We start from the raw sequence: 20,707 nt of genomic DNA, 5'->3' as shown, positions 1-20,707 counted from the left end.
TTTCCAACTTGATTTTTGCCTCGAGATTTGTGCCCGATCAAGTTAATTTTCGCATGACGTATCAAACATCAATGACGGATGGTGGAAATCGTTGACAAAATCCGCAAATAGTGACAAGGATTAGGAGTTAGATATCAACATATATTAAGCGTTTGACATCGTTTAGCTGTGGATATTTGGTAATGTTGGTTAGTTAAAGTCTAATGTTGATGAAAGGAGGTTATGGAAATTATGAGGTGATCAACTTAATCATTTAGTAAATGACCTAGCAGGCGATCATTAAACATCAATGACTGGATAAGGTTAGAAATATATTATTAGTAGGCATTGAATGTTTGCACACATCGAAATTAGAAGAAAAAAGTTTCAAACATTCTTTATACATAAGGAGAGACTAAATGACTAACGGGTGGGTTTCAAATCAAAAATTAAAGTACATGACATTTGGTGTTAGATTGCCTAAAGGCCTGCTATGTAGATCATATTCTATATCTCTACATCGTCTTTAATTAGTACATGATGACAACGTTAACACCCTCACTGGGTATATGCCTCTTTCCTCGCTACAAGAAAAGGGAGGGGGATATGAGCTCTAGAGAGCAAGGAAGGCACTAGCCTCCCCATAATATTCTCTTCTCTCTTTGGTTACTTGACCCTCTAATTTTCCCTTCTCTTTAAAGGATGTTAGCTTTGGGTGAGTACGATTTTAGGGTTTGGTGAACATCAGAAGATTGCGCATAGAAGTAAATAACTATTTTTTGAGTTAAATATGCTAGTTATATATCGAGAAATATTGCCTTGGCGAGCTTATTATTGATATTTGTGGTATAATAAGAAATTAGTTTAAATAATAACTCATTTTCACTTTGTGGCCGAGAGCTTCAACTCCCACCATAAAGGTCATGATGAGTTATATGCATTGCTTATTCAGATTTATAAGTGAGTTTGCAATTACATCATTCAGAGCCTCAAAAAAATGAAAAGTTATGCTATGCGGATCCCGGACGGAGACCAATCAGAACACGCCACTTCACTTTTTTGCTCGACACCGATGCTAGGTACCGCTGTGTACTGGGTGACGTGGTGCGTTCGAGTTGATCTCTGGACTGTCCGGTGTCTGCACAGAATGATTTCTCCAAAAAAATAACTTTATTGGGCATATGCTATGAAAAATTTGACAAAACGTATAATCAGAATCAAACTGGCTAACCTAAACTAATTTCATAGGCAGCAATTAAGCATGCTGTTGTAGGTGCTTCATCAAATATCAAATTTGAGATCAAGAATTTTCCGATGAAATTAAGAATGCTGATATATCCATTGTATTGTAATGGCACTTTCTTACTACTATTGTTGATGAAGTAGGTAACTTATTTAAATATACTTTTCACTAACCTTCTCTCCACCAATGGCTTTATGTAATTAGCAATAGAATGAGATATTCCTCTCATTTGGATGAGTGATTCTCCAATATATGGATGAATAGATTAATCTCTATAGGGTGAGTATTCCCTAATTAGGTAATTTCTCATAATTTTAGGTAAGTGACTCCTTAGGGGTGTCAAAACGGGTCGTCAGGCCGGGTTTGACGAACCCAAGTTGACCCGAGTCAAAACGAGTCAACCCGTTTTTGTAAACAGGTCAAGTATTTCAACTCGGACCAGACCTGAGCGAGTAATCGGGTTGACCCAACCCAACCTGTGGACCTATTTTGATTCAAAAACGGGCGACAACGAGTGTGCAACGACAAATGACGGGGTAAGCCGTGAGGTCAAGCACTTGAGTGGTTGTCGATTGAGTCGTGAGGCACTGAAGCTGAATCTCGACTCAGACCCGACCTGAAAAATAACCCTAAACCCATTTATTACGTTACATTAGATAGTAAGGGTAAGTGGATCCATTAGATTCTAATTGCACTTCCTAACCCACATCTATCATCTACAACCTATTTATTTTAATTCTTAACTTCCAACTACCCCCACCAAACATCTCATTTATTGGCTAAAGAGTTAATATTTGATGCAAAAATACTTAGACAATAAAGGATGTTAGAAATAGCTTAAAAATGAGTTATTTTCTAAAATAATAGAGAAGTCACCATTGAGTCATTAATTTCTCAATTATAAGGGTGAACTAGACCTCAAGATTCTGGATGAATGAATCTCCATTTTTTTTTCTTTCATAGAAATGAAATTTATATTCCTATCTACTTTTACTTCTAAGTAAAAATTAGTCACCTAGAGAAGTTTAGGTTACAAAGGTCAGGCTTGAGACAAATTTAAGTACAACAACAACAAAATCACTTTTGTCCCACTACGTAGGGTCTGCTACATGAATCATTTTTCTTCATTGTGTTCTGTTAAATAACACAAATTTTTAAAAGATTTACGTCATGATTCTTCGACAAGTTTTACACTGGCTGTCGACTATCTAACGTAACCTTCCACTTTTCTCATCCAGAACTTGGGATTTAACAAGAAATTGAAGCAAATTTAAGTGATAAAAAAAATCCCTACCAATCAACCTGACACAAGTTTTCATCCATGATTTCTATCTCAAAAAATAAATTTGAATTACAAATATCTAGTCTTGGTCATGGATTTCAAAAAATAGAAAATAAATTTTCTCACAAGCTCCGAAGATTAATATAATGCATCATCTTCCCGGACGAAAACAACTTCTTAAAGCATCAAGGGATCAAGGGGCCAGTGATAAGCTTGGAACCATGGAAAAAAATACTCAAACCTTCCACTTCGAGAACTCATGAGCACTCAAAATGAAAGAGCTTGCTTTACGATGCCCTCCCCCTCCATATTCCTGCAGAAAATAGAGACATACAAGAAGATATGACAGTTTTCAACATATACTTGAGACCAGTGGCCACAAGTCTAGGTGAAATTATTAGGTGCAGACACCGAACGTCGTCCAGAGCCCAATGAAAATGTGTCACATCACCTCTACTCGGTACTGCTTGGTACCGAGCTCGGTACTGAGCTCGATACTAGATGATGTGGCTGCACTTGATTGGCCTCTGGATGGTAAGCTGTGTCCGGTGTCCGCACAAAATAATCTCTCCAAGTCTGGTTAAGCAGAGGTGAAGGCGACCTTGGATATGGCTGTTGTGTCCTCCAACTCTATGCTTCGGAGGCTTATTTTCAGCAGCTGGTCATTTTTTAGTTCAGGAACTTTATAAACGACTGCTCCAATGCTCCTGGAAGAAATATGAAATAAATAACAAAAAGAAAGCACATTACTTTACAAGAATTTGCAGACGTTAATGCCGACTAAATAGCACAGAGCAGTGCTGTAATGGATCCTGTTTCAGCAAAACATTCTTTTTGCAGAAGTGACGAATTCACCCTGATCTTCTTAGAAATTAAACAGTAAAACAGGGTTCCTAACTGAACAGCACAAAATTCTAATATAACAAAAAGAATGGAAATTGAGTTTAAACTGTTAGGGTTCCTGTATATAAAGGTGCTGGTTAGTTCATATAATACTAAAGATATTAGATAACTAAGGTTTCGTTTGAGACAGAACAGAGTTTTAATACAAAAAAATTTTAAAAAAATAAAAAATTTGGACTAAAACTATGTTTTATAAAGTAGAAAAAAAGCCGTCCCAAACGAAGCCTAAATTGCAGCTTGAGATAGATAATATAGTTATGGTAAGTTGGTAACATTCAATTTTTTAAATAGCAAGCATAGCTCAATACAATCAAGGAAATTGACCTGAGATTTAAATTGCGACTCTTGTTAGCTAGCTGGTGTCCAAGCTCACTCCTCAATTCTGAAATGAAATCTGCATCTACTGCCTATCAACAGCAAATAATACAATGCAAAACTGTTAATTTGGCTCCAAATGCATCAATATCAAACTCATGCATTTTCTCATTACATAAAGGTGGATGCAGAAAAAAATAATGCAAATTATATATAATAACATAAATTAAATAGAAGTTACAATGTTTATTATCACTATATGAATATAGTATCATTTTGCATAGTCAAATAAAAATATATATTTACTATCAATGTTTTAATTACTATTTGAACCAGACATAGTTGCAAAACTCTCTCTCTCTCTCTCTCTCTCTCTCTCTCTCTTGTGTGTATGTATATGTGTGTGCGCGCGTGTGTAAGAGTATTTAACTCATCTAATCAGTTATGCCAACTGATGCCTCAGAATTCTTGTTATTCGTAGTTAACACGTTGCAACCTTCAGCTTTCCACACAGAATGTAAGCAGCGAGAATAACAAGAGTCCACCACAACTATGTAGGCAAAAGTTGTCACTCCGTAAGCCACAACCATCTTTGTTGATCTAGAAGCTATCCATGTTGTTGTCCAAAGAAGTTGCAGCTATCATCATCCAAAGAAGTGTGATTCTTTGGTATCCAAGAGAAAGGCTGCAGCTGAACTGAGTGTTCAACAAGTTATTCATGATTCTACTTGATTAGAGCTTGCTCAAGATCATTTGATTAAAAAAATTGAATAAATTTGAGCATTAATATAAAAACTTGATTATTAAATAAACAAGCTTAAACAGTTTGTTGCTCGATTAGTTTATGATCATGAATAGTATCATTTGAAGCTTGTGAATAAACTCATTAAGAAGCTCAATTAATGTTCGATATAAAGCTCAATCTATCATAGAGTTTAAATCTAATGTAAAATTATAAATAAAAAAAGTTTAATTTAAATAAAATCTAATTTACAATTAAAAAAAACTTTCTTTATCTAAAAAATAGATAAGATTTTAACTATTATAAACTAAATAAATCCTTTTATAGAATTGATATAAAATAAAAAATTAATCTTGATCGGGAACAAATCTGGAGGCAAATTTGAGTTGGAAACTTCCAAAATTAAATCCGAGACCATCCAAACTCCGATTTCAGCAAACTTATAGTCGAACTGAACATCTCTAAAAGATGAACAAAACGACACCGAATTCAAACCGATCCAAGCCCAAATGGATCCAAATCGAAGACCCATAGTGCATTTGGAAGTTTCAAACCATAAATTGGATGACCAAACGGTTTCCAAACGTGACATGCTTATAATCGAATCGAGCGGCTCGACGAGACAAATCCAACGAGCCCAAGACAGCCGAATTTTGATATCATTAAGACACTTCAATACTCAATAAATAGTCTATATCAAGGGAATCAATATCGGTTGTCTATTGAAAGCATTCCCTACATGCCCTTGATCTTCTCAGCTACAAACTAACGTCAGATTTACGCCTAGCCACAAACCGTCGTCGGACTTCTGTCTGATCCATGTTCGTCGCTAGATTTCAACCCGACAGTTGACTGTTGTAATCTGATTGTCCTCAACTTCAAAAATGAATTAATCTTTTGTAATCTATTCAAACACTAGTGGATTCATTTCAACTGGGCGTGACCCCATGATTTTTTCCTTTGGGGTTTTCCACATAAAAATATTCTGGTCTTTATACTCTCTCTCTCTCTCTCTCTCTCTCTCTCTCTCTCTCTTTGTGAGCTGGATACTCGTGCAATGCTAAGACGTGAAATTTTGTACTTTACCGCCACAAATATTCTAGCCTGCAACAAGAACTAAAGGAAAATCAATAATTCCCTTACAAGTTAATGCTTTCTATTAAATTACATCATCATTTTAATATAGGCTTTCACACTGTTTCTGCATCAATTAAATTATTTTCACGTTATTTCCAAAGCTCCTCCGCGTGCAACTATTTCATGTGCATAGTGGACCACATATAATCCCATTAGCCATTACAGCTGCAATATGGATTTAATCCCATATCACTTAGAGAATTAACATAGTGTCATTTAAAGAGCCACATTACATGAGTTTTAACCCCTTTTGGGGTACTGATTTGGATGATTGCTGAATCTTTCGGGCAAATATTGTCGGATGGGATCTTAAGATTATTTTAAAAGTTTGTTAAATTAAAATACTTTTTGAGCTCAATAAAATGGGTTTAACAAGGCTCAATAAGCTCGACTCGATAAGATCTCATTTATGTTTCCAAATGAGTCAAGTCGACTCACAAGCCGGCTCAAGCTCAACTTGTTAACGAGCTGACGAGTCTAACTTATCGAGCCACGAGTCCGAGCTCGAGCCTATACTCAAGCTCGTATATTAAGCAAGCTTGAGCTCAAGCTCAATCTGGCTCGACTTGAAAGCTCGTTGAGCTGCTCAACTTACTTAAATTATATTTAAAAAATAATTTAAGTTAGCATTATATAATATATTTTAACAATTTTAAATTAATTCTATATTAAAAAAACCTTAAAAAATTATTTATTTATTTAAAAATAAGAAATCAAGCTTAATAATCGAGTCAAACTTGAGCTTTCCAAGCGATCTCGAGCAATTAAGCAGAGCTCAAACCTACAAATTTTTTAATAAGTCAAGCTCGAGCTCAATAAGAACTAAACAAGCTTGATTAAGTAAATACTCGACTCGACTTGACTTGTTTAACCCCATAGCAACAACCATATTGAAGAATGTCATAGCCATCACTTTAGAGGTTATGCAAGGTTTTTGGGAGTATGATGCACCACCCTGATTGTCCTACAATCAGGGAGACAATTCATTTTCTTCCTTCATTGGAGAAAGCCAGAAAGGAGATATTGTCCACAAAGCATGTGATAAACTAACATAAGAAGAAAGTCGCCAGGGTGCCAAAAGACTCTCTTTAGCCATTATTTACAATGGGGTGTTGTGTGCGAAAGAAAATCAGGAAACTACAACCACTACTTACTATGGTGGGCAACTCAAGCCATTGTAAGGGGTATCACAAAATGAGGGGAGACTAACACTCCTAAACAAGAGAACTAGTGGCCTAAAATGCAATCAAGGAATCTGCATGATTCTTAACCAAGAGGAAGAAGGTGGGAGAATAACACACAAGGGTTCTTCTTTTCCTTTTTTCAAAAACTTACAAAAATGAGGCACTCAGAGTTCTATATGGACCTTCATTTAGGGGTGTTCAAGGTTTGAGCATGCTAGGAGATTATACTAATTAGATATGTTTTCTTTGAGAGTTTATCACCATCTTCTTCGCATAAAAAATAATTGGAGATAGCATTATGAATCCCCTTTCTCCACTCATATTTGTTTTGTGCAACACAATGAATACATTAACCAATTACATATAGCATTATCATGTAAGTTTCACACTCTGACTATGTTAAATCAACTAGCTATATCAAAAGTACAAAAATATGTAAATAAGATATTCATACCAGGCAATGACCAAACAGTCCACATCCCAGCGCAATTTCATAGGACTGATCAAGAGCTGAATCTATTAACTTTTGTTTGTGTGCAAGAGTCTCTTTGCCATGGCTGATGACAAGTTCGGGATCTAAACCCATTAACTGAAAATTTTAGAGTGTCACCACATATCAAAGCAGGAAAAAAAAAATTCATAAACTTTTTACCAGATCAAATAAAGACGAATTAACATTGACATTGTACTCAATTTTCATATCTGCTAGACCACTGCTGAAAGCTTTACTATGAGGAAGTTCCCATCTCCAAAGATCTCCATCTTCAATAAACTTGAAAAGCCTTTGAACCTTTTCAACCTTGTTTTCTGGCAAGAATTTACCATTACATACTCCGCCATGATTCCCCAATGAAATACCTCTTCTTATAAGTTTCTCATTAAAATAATCATATGCAATTGTAGCCCCACTTCTATCCACATCTATGACATTAAACACATTTCTCAAAGCAAATACATTTCCAGATATAGTATCCAAAGCTGTCTTATGGTGATCCAATATTGTGACACTGAAATGAAACATAAAAAATGAAAAGAAGAAGAGAAAAGGTATTTGGAGTGATTAATCATAGGAAATCTGCAAAGAAAACATGCTGGATTTAGAACTACTCAACTGTAATCATATTCAATCTAATAAGTTTCTCATTAAATTAATCATATGTAATTGAAGGCCCACGTCTATCCATATATATATTACATGAGACACGTTTCTCAAAACAGATACATTTCCAGAAATAGTCTCCAAAGACGTCTTATGGTGTTCCAATATTGTGAAACTGGAGTGAAACATAAAAAAATGAAAAGGAGAAGAGAAAAGGTAAAGATTATTCCTGACAAGAAAACAAGTTGGAGTGATTAATCATAGAAATATTGCCAAGAAACAAGATGGATTTAGAAATACTCAAGTGTGTACCAAAATCACTTTAAACAGCAATAATTACGGGCTTGAATTTGATTTTTTTTTTTTTGGCATGCTAATAATATAGCAACAATACAAAAGTTACAATCCCTGAATATACAGGTGAGAGTATTGTCAGTATTGTGCTAAGACACTTTGGAATCACATTAAATAGCTGAAAAATAATGACTTACTGACTTCGGACTTTGGATATAAAAGGTATGTTGCCACAAATTTATCAGACACAACTTGGTCCCCAGGTGCCAAATTTCCTGACTACGAATTATATAAAATGGTTCAACAACGATCAATTAATCAATGCAATTTTTTGGCTCTTATTGTGTCTGAGCTACTCACCCATTATGAAAAAACTTGATTATTCATGTTGGAGCCCATAATAAGATAGCTACATATGAAATTGGATTGAATCAAAAAGTTTTCTTTTAAAGGAAATTGATGACTGACATAGAATGTTTCATCAGAGGAAGATAATTAGATCTTCTGAGATATGTGAGATCACTGAACTAAGTGTCAGATGGTAAAATAATGTATCAGTTCAAATTTACTAACTAATAATTGAGCCTCGCTCGTTCCCTTAACTTGATAGTTTGAATAAGTGCCTCTGAAACTAGTATACAGAACTTAAATTTACTCCCACAGAACAACACTCATTAGCATATTTCAAGAATAAAGCTTATAGATTGCATGAACAAAAGGTGTATGGGTGTCAATAGACAAACCTGTCAACTTTTGATGAAACTTCTGCAACAAAACCAGAAGCCCCAATGAAATCAAGAAGGTAAATGTCACTGAGTTCATCCAACGGAAGGCTCTCAACCCTGAAAAATCAAGGTGGAGAACGGATTACTCATACTTGTATTAAAGAAATGATACCAATTAAATGTTTGTCAAATATTAAGGGGCAATTTTTAAAACTAAGTATCGTTTTAATCATATTTAAACGATTAACCAACATTTTAAAAAAATTTAAAACTCGCCAAAGCCGTCCGTTAAATGGGCGACATACTGAATAGGATAAGTCACCCGTTTAACTTACCCTATTTACTTTATCCCCTCCCGACTCATCAGTTTATGCCTTAAATTCGCGAACGAGAGCAACCGACGGGAAAGGGAGTTCGCGAACGAAGAGCAGAGCCGACGAGTAAGTTTCTTTGTAATTTCTTTTTTTTTTGTTTAAATTGCATTCCTTTAGTAGCTTTCTTCATTAGAGTGTATTATGTTGAAATTTTAGGTGTGATTTAGTGCTAAGACTTAAGATTTGTGTGTGAGATGTGTTTTTTCATTGCTAAAGATTGAAGAAAATTTTGATTTGTGGATAATACTTTGTTGTTGCTACGATTTGTTTGGGTAAATATATTTTTGTAATCATTAGAGTCTGAGGAAGTTTGAGGGATTAAAAGAAATTTTTAAAAAACTTATATTTTCAAAATAATATTTTAAATATATTTTCTAAAATAAAATTATTTTTTATAATACAAACAATCGTAGATGGAGTAATGTGACTGCAAAACCATATTATTTTTTTATTTTTTTGCAATGTAAATGCTATTATATTTTGTAAAGATATGTTACAAAATTTTTGAAAATAAAATTTTGTATAAGATATCATTATTGATACGTAGTATTCCACAATGTCTGGACGGGGAGTATCGTTTGTCCTTATGTATGGTGGACAATTTTTTTTATATGATAAATATTCACCAACATATATTGGGCGGAGAAACCGGCCCTTGCAAGTGTCTACTAAGATGAACGTAGCGCAACTGAAGATTATGATTCTGAAAGCCCTTAAATATGATACATCGAAGTACACAATAAACTTGGTTTGTCGTCTGCCCTTAGGGAATGAGTTCATATCTTTGATTATCGAGGATGATGAGGTATGTCAAATAGTGTTATCACATGCAATTGGGCATATACTTCTACTTTATGTAGAGGTCGAAGATTTTGCTGCATAAAATTTAGTTGTTGAGCAAATAACATCTCAAGTGCATGAGACATATAATTTTGACGGGGTTACAGAAGGCGGTTCGACCAATCCAAGTCTTGTTCTGCAATGTCCACAGTAAGTTTCTCGTTTATGAATTTTTAATGTGTATTACATAAATTATTATTGTATGAGAAATTTCCTCTTGTTAAAAAAATATAGTTTACGTGATGGAGTGAACGTCAAAGATGTTTTTGCCGTGACATTCCAGGAACTTCCGAGGGACCATCGGTCAATATTGATGATGGTTACGAAACGATGAGTAGTGGATCGAGCGATCCAAGTCCTGATGATGATGATAACGCACAATATCGTTTAGATGAAGTGAATGTTGATATGAATCCTGAAATTCATAGCATGGTCCAACGTTATTGTTACACGAATGTTGGTATTATAGAAGAAATAACTGTAAACAATGAGTTTGTGAAGACATTCATCAACTAGAGAATGGGATGAAGATGTAGCAAATAATAGGGATTATTTTGGTAGCCAAGTCGAGGATGAATTTTCAATTCCAATAGACTTTATGGAGGGTATGTGCTTTACCAAAAAAGAGGATCTTTAGTTCGTATTACAAGGTTGTTCAATAATAAATAATGTGGAGTATGTCATTGTAGTTTCGAACAGACAGAAATTACAGTGGTTTGTGCTCATAGTGGCAGGTCAGACATACCATGTATATGGCGTTTGCATGCAAGGGTGAGCAAATGTCTAGGACGCATATTGAAAATATCTTCCATGAAGAACCAACATACTTGCACAACTCCGATTCTAGCGACTGGACATAGACAATGTAATTCTCAATTTATAAGCTACTTTATATTGCCCAGTATCAGAAGGCATATGGATCTCAAGCAGCGAGAGATTATAGGTCAAATTGAAGTAAAGTTCAACATAAAAGTTTCATATATGAAAGCTTTGGATGCCAGACAAAAAGCTGTGAAAATAGTGTTTGGTAGCTGGGAGGAGTCTTAACGAACCATAAATTTGTTCATGAACACTGCTGTATTTTCAATGCCTGGCGCCGTTTATAAGATACAAACGTCTGAGAATCATAGATTTGAGAAATTATTTTTCTCATTTAGACCTTCAATAAATGGTTGGAGCTGCTGTCGCCCTATTCTTTGCCTTGACGGCACATTCCTACTAGGTAAATATCGAGGCACTTTACTAACCGCTGTGGGAATTGATGCTAACAATAGATTGTACCCCCTCGCCTTCGCAATTGTAGAATTAGAATGTGTTGATTCATGGGTGTGGTTTCTGAGCAAGTTGCATATACTACTTACAGTTGTTAGTACCCGACCTGATTTATACATTATTTCCGACAGGCATGCTGGTTTGGTGCGAGGTTGTCGTGAAATTTTTTCAAATGCTGCACATCGTCACTGCCTTCGTCACCAACGTGAAAATTTTAAAAATCAGTACGTCGAATAGGTGTTGGTGACATTGAGTTTCTATGCCACAAGATGTACAAAGCCGAGAACACTGATGACCCAATGGTATTTTATAGGTGTATGAAAGATATGATAAAGGTGAAGGCTGATATTCACTAATGGTTGGTGAAGCGTGATGTTATATCGTGGGCTCTAACTTCTGATGGTGAATTTCGCTATGAAGTTATGACAACTAATGCATCAGATTCATTTAATGAAGTTCTAAAACGAGCTAGGGGTTTGTCTATTCAAATGTTGGTTACAATAATATACTATAATGTTATAGCATTGCACTTGAGAAAAATAGAGATGCTAGAGGGTTCTAAAATTTATGCAATCAGACCATTCGCACAAAAAGTACAAGCAACACTACGAATGATCGAGCAAGAAGCATGTAGGTTACCACAGTCCATTCGAATCAATATGCGTGAGTTTTAAGTGGTTGACATGTCATATCGGTCTTTCAGGGTTGATTTAGTAGACAATAAAAATTGTATTTGTAGTTGTGGGAAGAGTATTATATATCAAATCCCGTGCGCACACGTAGTTAGTTGCAAATCTATGCTAAGGTAAAGTCACTACAATTATGTCTCACAATACTACAGCTTAGACAATTACAAGATGACTTATGCTGGACAATTTTATAATATTTCTGATCGATCCACTTGGGCACAACATGATCCAGCAAGTGGCATACACCCACTCCTACCCCCAAATTTTAGAAGACGCTCTGGGCGACCTAATACAATTTGTTTTAAGAATATAATGGACGAGGGAAGAGGTACACATAATAGAAAATGTAGTGCATGTGGCTTAGTAGGACATAACAAAGCAACTTGTCCTACTATGTGAGCTTTAAGTTATTTATTTTTCATATCAAGAAAGCTTTCCATACATTTTTTATGCTTATATAAATGTGCTTAATTTGTAGATCGAATTAAAATTTTGTTACAATTATATGTGATATGTGATATTGTTTTGAATAAGTCATTAGCTTTTTATTTGTTGTTTAGATTATTATGTTTTGTGAATGTCATTGAAAATTTATATTATTTATACATGCCTAACATTTTTTTTCCTACCAGATTTTATGGCGGTCACATAAGATACGGGACACGGGCGCCACAGGCGCCCTTCTAGTATGAAGGCATCCACACAGCCATCTGTATATACCATCCAGCCTAGCATTTCTTCACATGCAGGCAACCACCGAGCAATTCATCCTGAGAAAATAAATTTATATAAATTAGTAATTAATTTATGTTCAAATAAATGATCTCAAATCTCTTAACAATATTATTCTTTACAGGGTACTATATTGGAGACTGCTTCACACTTATTAAAGGTGCAAGAGTGGTCCATCAATTGTCCTAGGTTTATGGAGGCTTTGGTTTTTTTGGGTTTGGATAATATCAATCAGATGAGGTACAGGAGGATGGATCATCACTTACTTACAGCTCTAGTTGAGAGGTGGTCGCCACAAACGAATACTTTCATCTCTTTGTTGGTGAAATGAGTATTACATTGCAGGATGTGTTGATAATATTGGGGATATGGATTGATGAACCTTCTTTTGTTGGACACCGAGTTGTTGGTTCAAACAGACGATGGTTGAGTTGGCCGAATTATTGTGATGATTTACTTGGCCGGCATCCGGACCCTGATATTTTGTATCATGACTCCTTCAATCCGCGGATTACAGCAAAGTTCATGATGGGCCAGGCGCATATGCAGACATGTGCTCCATTGAGATGGTTGAGGTGGACTTTTTGGAGGGACTCTTATAGTGATCTTTATGAGATGAATTTTTGGAGGCATGTATGAGCTTATATTTTATTTCTGCTTGGATGTCACCTGCTTCCAGATACTTTAGGCTCTGAGATTCATTTACAGTACTTATCATTGATGGGGGATATAGCGATATTTAGGACATACTCACTTGGAGGTGCAGTTCTAGCTCATTTGTATAGAGAGCTGTTTGAAGCAACTAGACCAAAATAAGCAAACATAGCAGGGTGCATCCACTAATTGAAATGTAGATGCTCCCAAGCCCATATATGCAATAAGTGGATACACCCTACTATGTTTGCTTGTTTTGGTCTAGTTGCTTCAAACAGCTCCCTGTATAAATGAGCTAGAGCTGCATCTCCAAGTGAGTATGTCCTGAATATCGCTATATCCTCCATCAATGGCAAGTACTAAAAATGAATCTCAAAGTTTAAAGTATCTAGGAGCAGGTGACATCCAAGTAGAAATAAAATATAAGCTCGCACATGCCTCCAAAAATCCATCTAATAAAGATCAATATAGGAGTCCCTCAAAAAAGTCCACCTCAACTATCTCAGTGAAACATATATCTGCGCATGCGCCTGGCTTATCTTGAACTTTGCTGTAATCTGTGGATTGAAGGGGTCATGATACAAAACATCAGGATCCGGATGCTGGCCAAGTAAATCATCACAACAATCTGGCCAACTCAACCATCGTCTGCCTAAACCAACAACTGGGTGTCCAACAAAAGAAGGTCCATAAATCTGTATCCTCAATATCATCGACACATCTTGCAACATAATACTCATTTCACGAATAGGGAGGTGAAAAGTATTCGTCTGTGGTGACCACCTCTTAACCAGAGCTGTAAGTAAGTTATGATCCATCCTTCTATACCTCATCTGACTGACACTATCCAAACCCACAAAAACTAAAGCCTCCATGAACCTAGGACAGTTGATGGGTCACTCATGCACCATCAATAAGTGTGAAGCAGCCCCCAATATAGTATCCTGTAAAGAATAATATTGTTAAGAGATTTGAGATAATTTATTTGAACAATAAAGTAATTACTAATTTATATAAATTTACATGCTTAGGATGAGCTGCTCGGTGGCTGCCTGCAATTAAAGAAATGCTAGGCTGGATGGTATGTACAAATGGTTGTGTAGATGCCTCCACACTATAAGAAATGTGGAAAAGAAATGATAGGAAAAGAAATGTTAGGCATGTATAAATAATATAAATTACGTCTTCTAAAATTTGGGGGTAGGAGTGGGTGTATGCCACTTGCTGGATCATGCTGTGCCTAAGTGGATCGATCTGGAATATTATGAAATTGTCTAGCATAAGTCATCTTGTAATTGTTTAAGCTGTAGTATTGTGAGACTTAATTGTAGTGACATTGCCTTTAGCATTGATATGCAACTAACTATGTGTGCGCACGGGATATGATATATAATACTGTTCTCACAACTACAAATGCAATTTTTATTGTCTACTAAATCAACCCTGAAAGATCGAGATGACATGTCAACCACTTGAAACTCACGCATATTGATTCAAATAGGCTGTGGTAACTTACGTGCTTCTTGCTCGATCTTTTGTAGTGTTGTTTGTACTCTTGATGCGAAGGGCCTGGTTGCATCAATTTTAGAACCCTCTGGCATATCTATTCTTCGCAACTGCAATGCTACAACATTATAGTATATTGTTGTAACAAACGCTTAAATGGGCAAACCCCTAGCTCTTTTAAGAACTCCATTAAATGACTCTGATGCATTAGTTGTCATAACTTCATAATGAAATCTACCATCATAAGTTAGAGCCCACGATGTAACATCACGCTCCACCAACCACTGGTGAATATCAGCCTTCACCTTTATTATATCTTTCATGTACCTATCAAATACTATTGGGTCATCAGTGTTCTCGGCCATGTACATCTTGTGGCATAAAAACTCAACGCCACCGACACTCATTCGACGTACTAATTTTTTAAAATTTTCATGTATGTGATAAAGGCAGTGGCGATGTGCAACATTTGGAAAAATTTCATGACAGCCTCGCACCGAACCAGCATTCCTGTCAAAAATAATGCATAAATCAAGTCGATTATTAACAACTGGTAGTAGTATATGCAACTGGCTCAGAAATCACACCCATGAATCAACACATTCTGATTCTACAATTGCGAAGGCGATGGGGTACAATCCATTGTTAACATCAATTCCCACAGCGGTTAGTTAAGTACCTCAATATTTACCTAGCAGGAATGTGCCGTCAAGGCAAAGAACAGGGCGAGAGTAGCTCCAACCATTTATCGAAGGCCCAAACGAGAAAAATAATCTCTTAAATCTATGATTCTCAGACGTTTGTATCTTATAAATGGTTTCAGGCATTGAAAACATAACAGCGTCCATGAACAAATTTATGGTTTAGTAAGACTCCTCCCAACTACCAAACACTATTTTCACAGCTTTTCGTCTGGCATCCCAAGCTTTAATATATGAAACTTTTATGTTGAACTTTGCTTCAATTTAACATATAATCTCTCGCGACTTGAGCTCCATATGCCTTCTGATACTAAGCAACATGAAGTAGCTTATAAATTAAGAATTACATTGTCTATATCCAGTCGCTAGAATTGGAGTTGCGCAAGTATGTTGGTTCTTCATGGAAGATATTTTTCATATGCATCCTAGACGTTTGCTCACCCCCGCATGCAAATGTCATATACATGGTATGTCTGACCTGTCACTCTGAGCACAAGCCACTGTAAATTTATGTCTGTTCAAAGCTACAATGACATACTCCACATTATTTATTATTGAACAACCTTGTAATGCGAACTGAATATCTTTTTTCTTAGTAAAACACATACTCTCCATCAAGTCTATTGGTATTGAAAATTCACCCTCGACTTGGCTACCAAAATAATCCCTATCATTTGCTACATCCTCATCTCATTCTCGAGTTGATGAATATGTCTTCATAAACTCATGGTTTACAGTTATTCCTTCTGTAGTGCCAAAATTCGTGTAACAATAATGTTGGACCATGCTATGGATTTTAAGATTTATATCGACATTCACTTCATCTAAACGATATTGTATTATCATCATCATCAGAACCTGGATCGCTCGATCAACTACTCATCATTTCGTAACCATCATCAATATTGATCGATGGTCCCTCAGAAGTTTCTGGAATGTCACGGCAAAAACTTCTTTGTCGTTCACTCCATCACATAAACCATATTTTCTTAACAAGAGAAAATTTCTCAGACAATGATAATTTATGTAATACACATTAAAAATTCATAAATGAGAAACTTACTTAGGACATTGAAGCACGAGACTTGGATTGGCCGAACAACCTTCTATCACCCCGTCAAAATTATGTCTCATGCACTTGAGATGTTATTTGCTTAAAAACTAAATTTTGTGCAGCAATATCTTTGACCTCTACATAAAGTAGAAGTATCTACCCAATTGCATGAGATAACACTATTTGACATACCTCGTCATCCTCGATAGCTGAAGCTATGAACTCATTCCCTAAGGGCAGATGACAAACCAAGTTTGTTGTGTACTTCGACGTATCATATTTAAGAGCTTTCAAAATTATAGTCTTCAGTTGCGCTAAGTTCATCTTACCAGACACTTGCAAGGGCCAGTTCCTCCCACCAATATATGTTTGTGAATATTTATTATCTAAAGACAACTGTCCACCATATATAAGGACAAACGATGCTCTCCATCCAGACATTGTGGAATACTACGTATCGATAATGATATCCTATACAAAATTTTATTTTCAAAAACTTTGTAACATATCTTTATAAAATATAATAGCATTTACATTGCAAAAAAATAAAAAATAAAAAATAACATGGTTTCGCAGTCACATTACTGCATCTACGATCATTTGTATTATAAAAAATAATTTTCTTTTAGAAAATATATTTAAAATATTATTTTAAAAATATAATTTTTACTTACATGAAGTCAAAATATTACATTTTCTAATAATCTGCCGTAGAAAATTTAACTTGGATATATTACTTATCATAATTTTTTTATTAAATATTTTTTAAAAAAATTCTTCAAATTGAATATTCCTTTTAATCCTTCAAACTTCCTAAAAGGCTCTAATCATTACAAAAATATATTTATCCAAACAAATCTACCCAAACATTATATCTCTCAAAATAATATCATTTCTACATTTGCCCAAACAAATCGTAGCAACAACAAAGTATTATCCACAAATCAAAGTTATCTTCAATCTTTCGTAATGAAAAAACACATCTCACACACAAATCTTAAGTCTTAGCACTAAAACACACATAAACTTTCAACATAGTACACTCTAACGAAGAAATGCTACTAAAGGAATGCAATTTAAACAAAAAAAAGTTAAGGAAATTACAAAGAAGCTTACATGTCGACTCTGCTCATCGTTTGCGAACTCCCTTTCCCGTCGGCTGCTCTCGTTCGCAAATTTAAGGCATGAATTGGGGGGTCGTGAGAGGATAAAGTAAATAGGGTAAGTCGTCCATTTAACGGACGACTTTGGCGAGTTTTAATTTTTTTTTAAGACATTGGTTAATCGCTTAATTATGATTAAGACGATACTTAATTTAAAAAATTTCCCAATATTAAGTATCAATACATGTATATCTTTGTTGCATTCACAAAACAGTTAGTTTTCTGGCATTATTTAAGTAGGTTTCCACATCTGGCAGGCAACATGTCACAACAAAAATAATTATTTAAAATTTATGTTATTTAATTGTGTATTTAAGGAGTTTTACAGAGGTGCAATTTCCAAGCCATATTGCGAAGTTTCTCCTTTGAATTGGAAATAGTTCCAAAATATACACCCAAAAGTTTTGAACTAAAAAATAATTGTTAATACAAATGGTGGTCCAAGGTCCAGCATCGATCGGTTAGTGAGGGGTTTACTGGTGGTGGGAGCCTATTTAGAGCTCTCTTGAATCTCTAACTCAAGGGTCAAGGTCCCACCATCCCAAGCACCCTCCTCATGTAGAGAGTGAGAGTCTATTTATAAATTCTTGTAAGTGGCATTACACATAAATATGGAGAAATCTGGAACAAATCCAGAGAACTCTATCGGACGACCCATATTGATTCCCTTTATCATACAACTTTCATTCAACATTTAGGTGTCTTAATGATATAAGAATTAAATGATATTGGGCTCGTTATATTCACCTCATCGAGCTGCTTGATTCAACTAAAAATATGTCATATTTGGGAGTAATTATTGTGTCCGGACACCGAAAGCGTCCAGAGATCAATAACAATGCGCCACGTCACTTGGAGTTCGGTATCGAGCACTCAGTATCGCTCGGTATACGCCCGGATTTTCGGTTTTTTATCCGGACGTAATAACTTTTCCATATTTGGAGATCATTTGACATCCAATTAATATCTTGAAGTTTCTAATTATACTTCAGGGCCTTGATTTAGGCTCATTAGGGCTTGGATTAAATCTTTTTTTTTTTATTGAGTTCGTTTCATCGAGTTTAGTTTGATTGTAAGCTTGCTTAGATCTGAATTTTGATGGCCCTAGATTTAATTTTGAAAGTTCTCAAATCAAATATGCATCAAGATTCATGCCTGAGGGCATTTTGATGGCGATATCATAACTAATTAAACTTATAGCGGAATTAACTTTTATACCAAGCAACTCCTGTTATCCGACAACACATCTCAGAAAAACAAAGCAATTGATGTCAATATTTCCTTAAATGCAATAGTAAAACTCCCTAGAAATTCTAAAAAAAAAACCCTAACTTGCATCGGCAGATTCTGCCATAAGTGCTCAATAGCCCAAAATAAGTACCAAGTTTGAGTTTTTCAAGCAAAAGTTGAGGATAGACAAAGAAATACCTGATGGGATCGTAAACAGGGTTGGGAAAGAAGGCGACCGGCAAGGAAGCGGCGGAGAAGTAGAGATGAGCTGCTAAGGCCGCAAACGCTCCATCCGGACATGGATAATGATAAAGAACTGCCGCTTTCTTTAGCGAATTCATGGCGGATTAGCAACACCAATGAATAATGTCTAAAACTAGCAAGCAAAACCAACTGAGAAAATTGAATTCGTGACAACACAAAGAAGAGGCTCCGAAGAAAAATCAGAATATCTAAGACAAAACTTCACGGCGGTGAAGAAGAAATAAAAGGAGTTCACGAGCATTTTTCATATTTACATACAATTTTCTTTATGTAATGTTTATTTTTTTTTATTTTTTTCATAATTATAAAATATTATTAATATATTATATAATTTCAAATATATATATTGATGTAATTTAAATACTATTTATTATATAATCCAATAGAAATTTTGGCAAATTTAATGACATGTAGGTGAATAAAAAAATTTATTAAAAACCTTCAAATAATAAATTTTAATTGTAAATATTTATTCAATAGTAACTTTATTTTTTCTTCTTTTGCTTTAGTTTCAAACTAATTATCAATAATTTCATATGGCTATCATTATTAGGGACATGATAATTATATAATGATTGAATCAATTCAAAATATTATCCGTTTAAGGTTCATTTAGAATACGTTTCTTTCTGCTTTATTTTGCATATCATAATTATAGTTCTTTTTTTACCACTATTTTTTCATTGCTTTAAAAAAACTTTTGTGCTAGGAAAATACTTACTGCAACAATTTTTAAAAAAATTATTTTCTCTACAACAGCTTTACAGCTTAATTTATCTCATGTCATATTGAACTTCATAATTTTATCATTTTTTTAAAATATTTTTCTGAATATCACTCATCCTGAAAACACTCAACATAAACATGCTTAATTTAAAAAAATTAATTAAAACTTTATTTATTACAAAGTTTGGCTTCTATATTTGATCCAATTTTTATTGAATTTGATTTCAAAAAATATATATATAATATAAAAAGTTTATTCTCAAACCTTCTTGTAATTATATCTACTATAACAATTTTATTCATCTAAAGTTTGAATAAATATTTGTTTTTGTTTTCCTTCTCATTTAAAATCATGGCACAACAACTTTCTTTTAAAAGTTCTTCATTTCTCCGCCCATAACAATAGCAAAATAAGACGTCGTTTGGAACATCTTTCGATCATTATTTTTTTTGTTGCTTTCATTAAATTTTTGTGCTAAAAAACTGCTTTTAAAAAAAATTAGAAAGTTGTTCAAAAAAAGAGAAATTATTTCTGTGCGCAGTCCAGATGGGAAGAACCGTCTGCATTGTGAGAGTATACACTGTGTACACTAATTTGA

At 34.8% G+C, this 20,707-nt stretch overlaps 1 protein-coding gene across 2 annotated transcripts; it reads right to left on the bottom strand.

Annotated features, from left to right (window-relative positions):
* Window positions 1–2,651: 2,651 nt before the first annotated feature.
* On the bottom strand, window positions 2,652–19,607 carry LOC110110795. Of its 2 annotated transcripts, none has more exons than XM_020842420.2 (7): window positions 19,317–19,607; window positions 8,922–9,020; window positions 7,468–7,792; window positions 7,240–7,374; window positions 3,732–3,814; window positions 3,106–3,211; window positions 2,652–2,817 (listed from the first exon to the last, which is right to left on the bottom strand). In XM_020842420.2, the coding sequence occupies exons 1-7, from the start codon at window positions 19,457–19,459 to the stop codon at window positions 2,740–2,742; spliced, it is 969 nt and encodes a 322-aa protein (XP_020698079.1). In that variant the 5' UTR covers window positions 19,460–19,607; the 3' UTR covers window positions 2,652–2,739. The 2 variants fall into 2 exon arrangements, with proteins under 2 accessions (XP_020698079.1, XP_020698078.1); XM_020842419.2 differs by having other exon boundaries at window positions 7,438–7,792; window positions 19,317–19,606.
* Between the last annotated feature and the right edge of the window lie 1,100 nt (window positions 19,608–20,707).

Source organism: Dendrobium catenatum, unplaced genomic scaffold, assembly GCF_001605985.2.
Source record: "Dendrobium catenatum unplaced genomic scaffold, ASM160598v2 original_scaffold_122705, whole genome shotgun sequence".
Lineage (NCBI taxonomy): Eukaryota > Viridiplantae > Streptophyta > Magnoliopsida > Asparagales > Orchidaceae > Dendrobium > Dendrobium catenatum.
This window is presented reverse-complemented; position numbering and strand designations above follow the sequence as displayed.

Bases quoted from the DNA above. Each gene is read 5' to 3' on its own strand.
- LOC110110795 (XM_020842419.2), bottom strand. From the start codon at position 19,459: ATGAATTCGCTAAAGAAAGCGGCAGTTCTTTATCATTATCCATGTCCG. The intron at 7,793-8,921 runs GTTTGTCTATTG...GTTTCATTTCAG, and splicing joins GTTTCATCAAAAGTTGACAG to TGTCACAATATTGGATCACC. The intron at 2,818-3,105 runs GTCGCCTTCACC...TATTTTCTGCAG, and splicing joins ACACAACAGCCATATCCAAG to GAATATGGAGGGGGAGGGCA.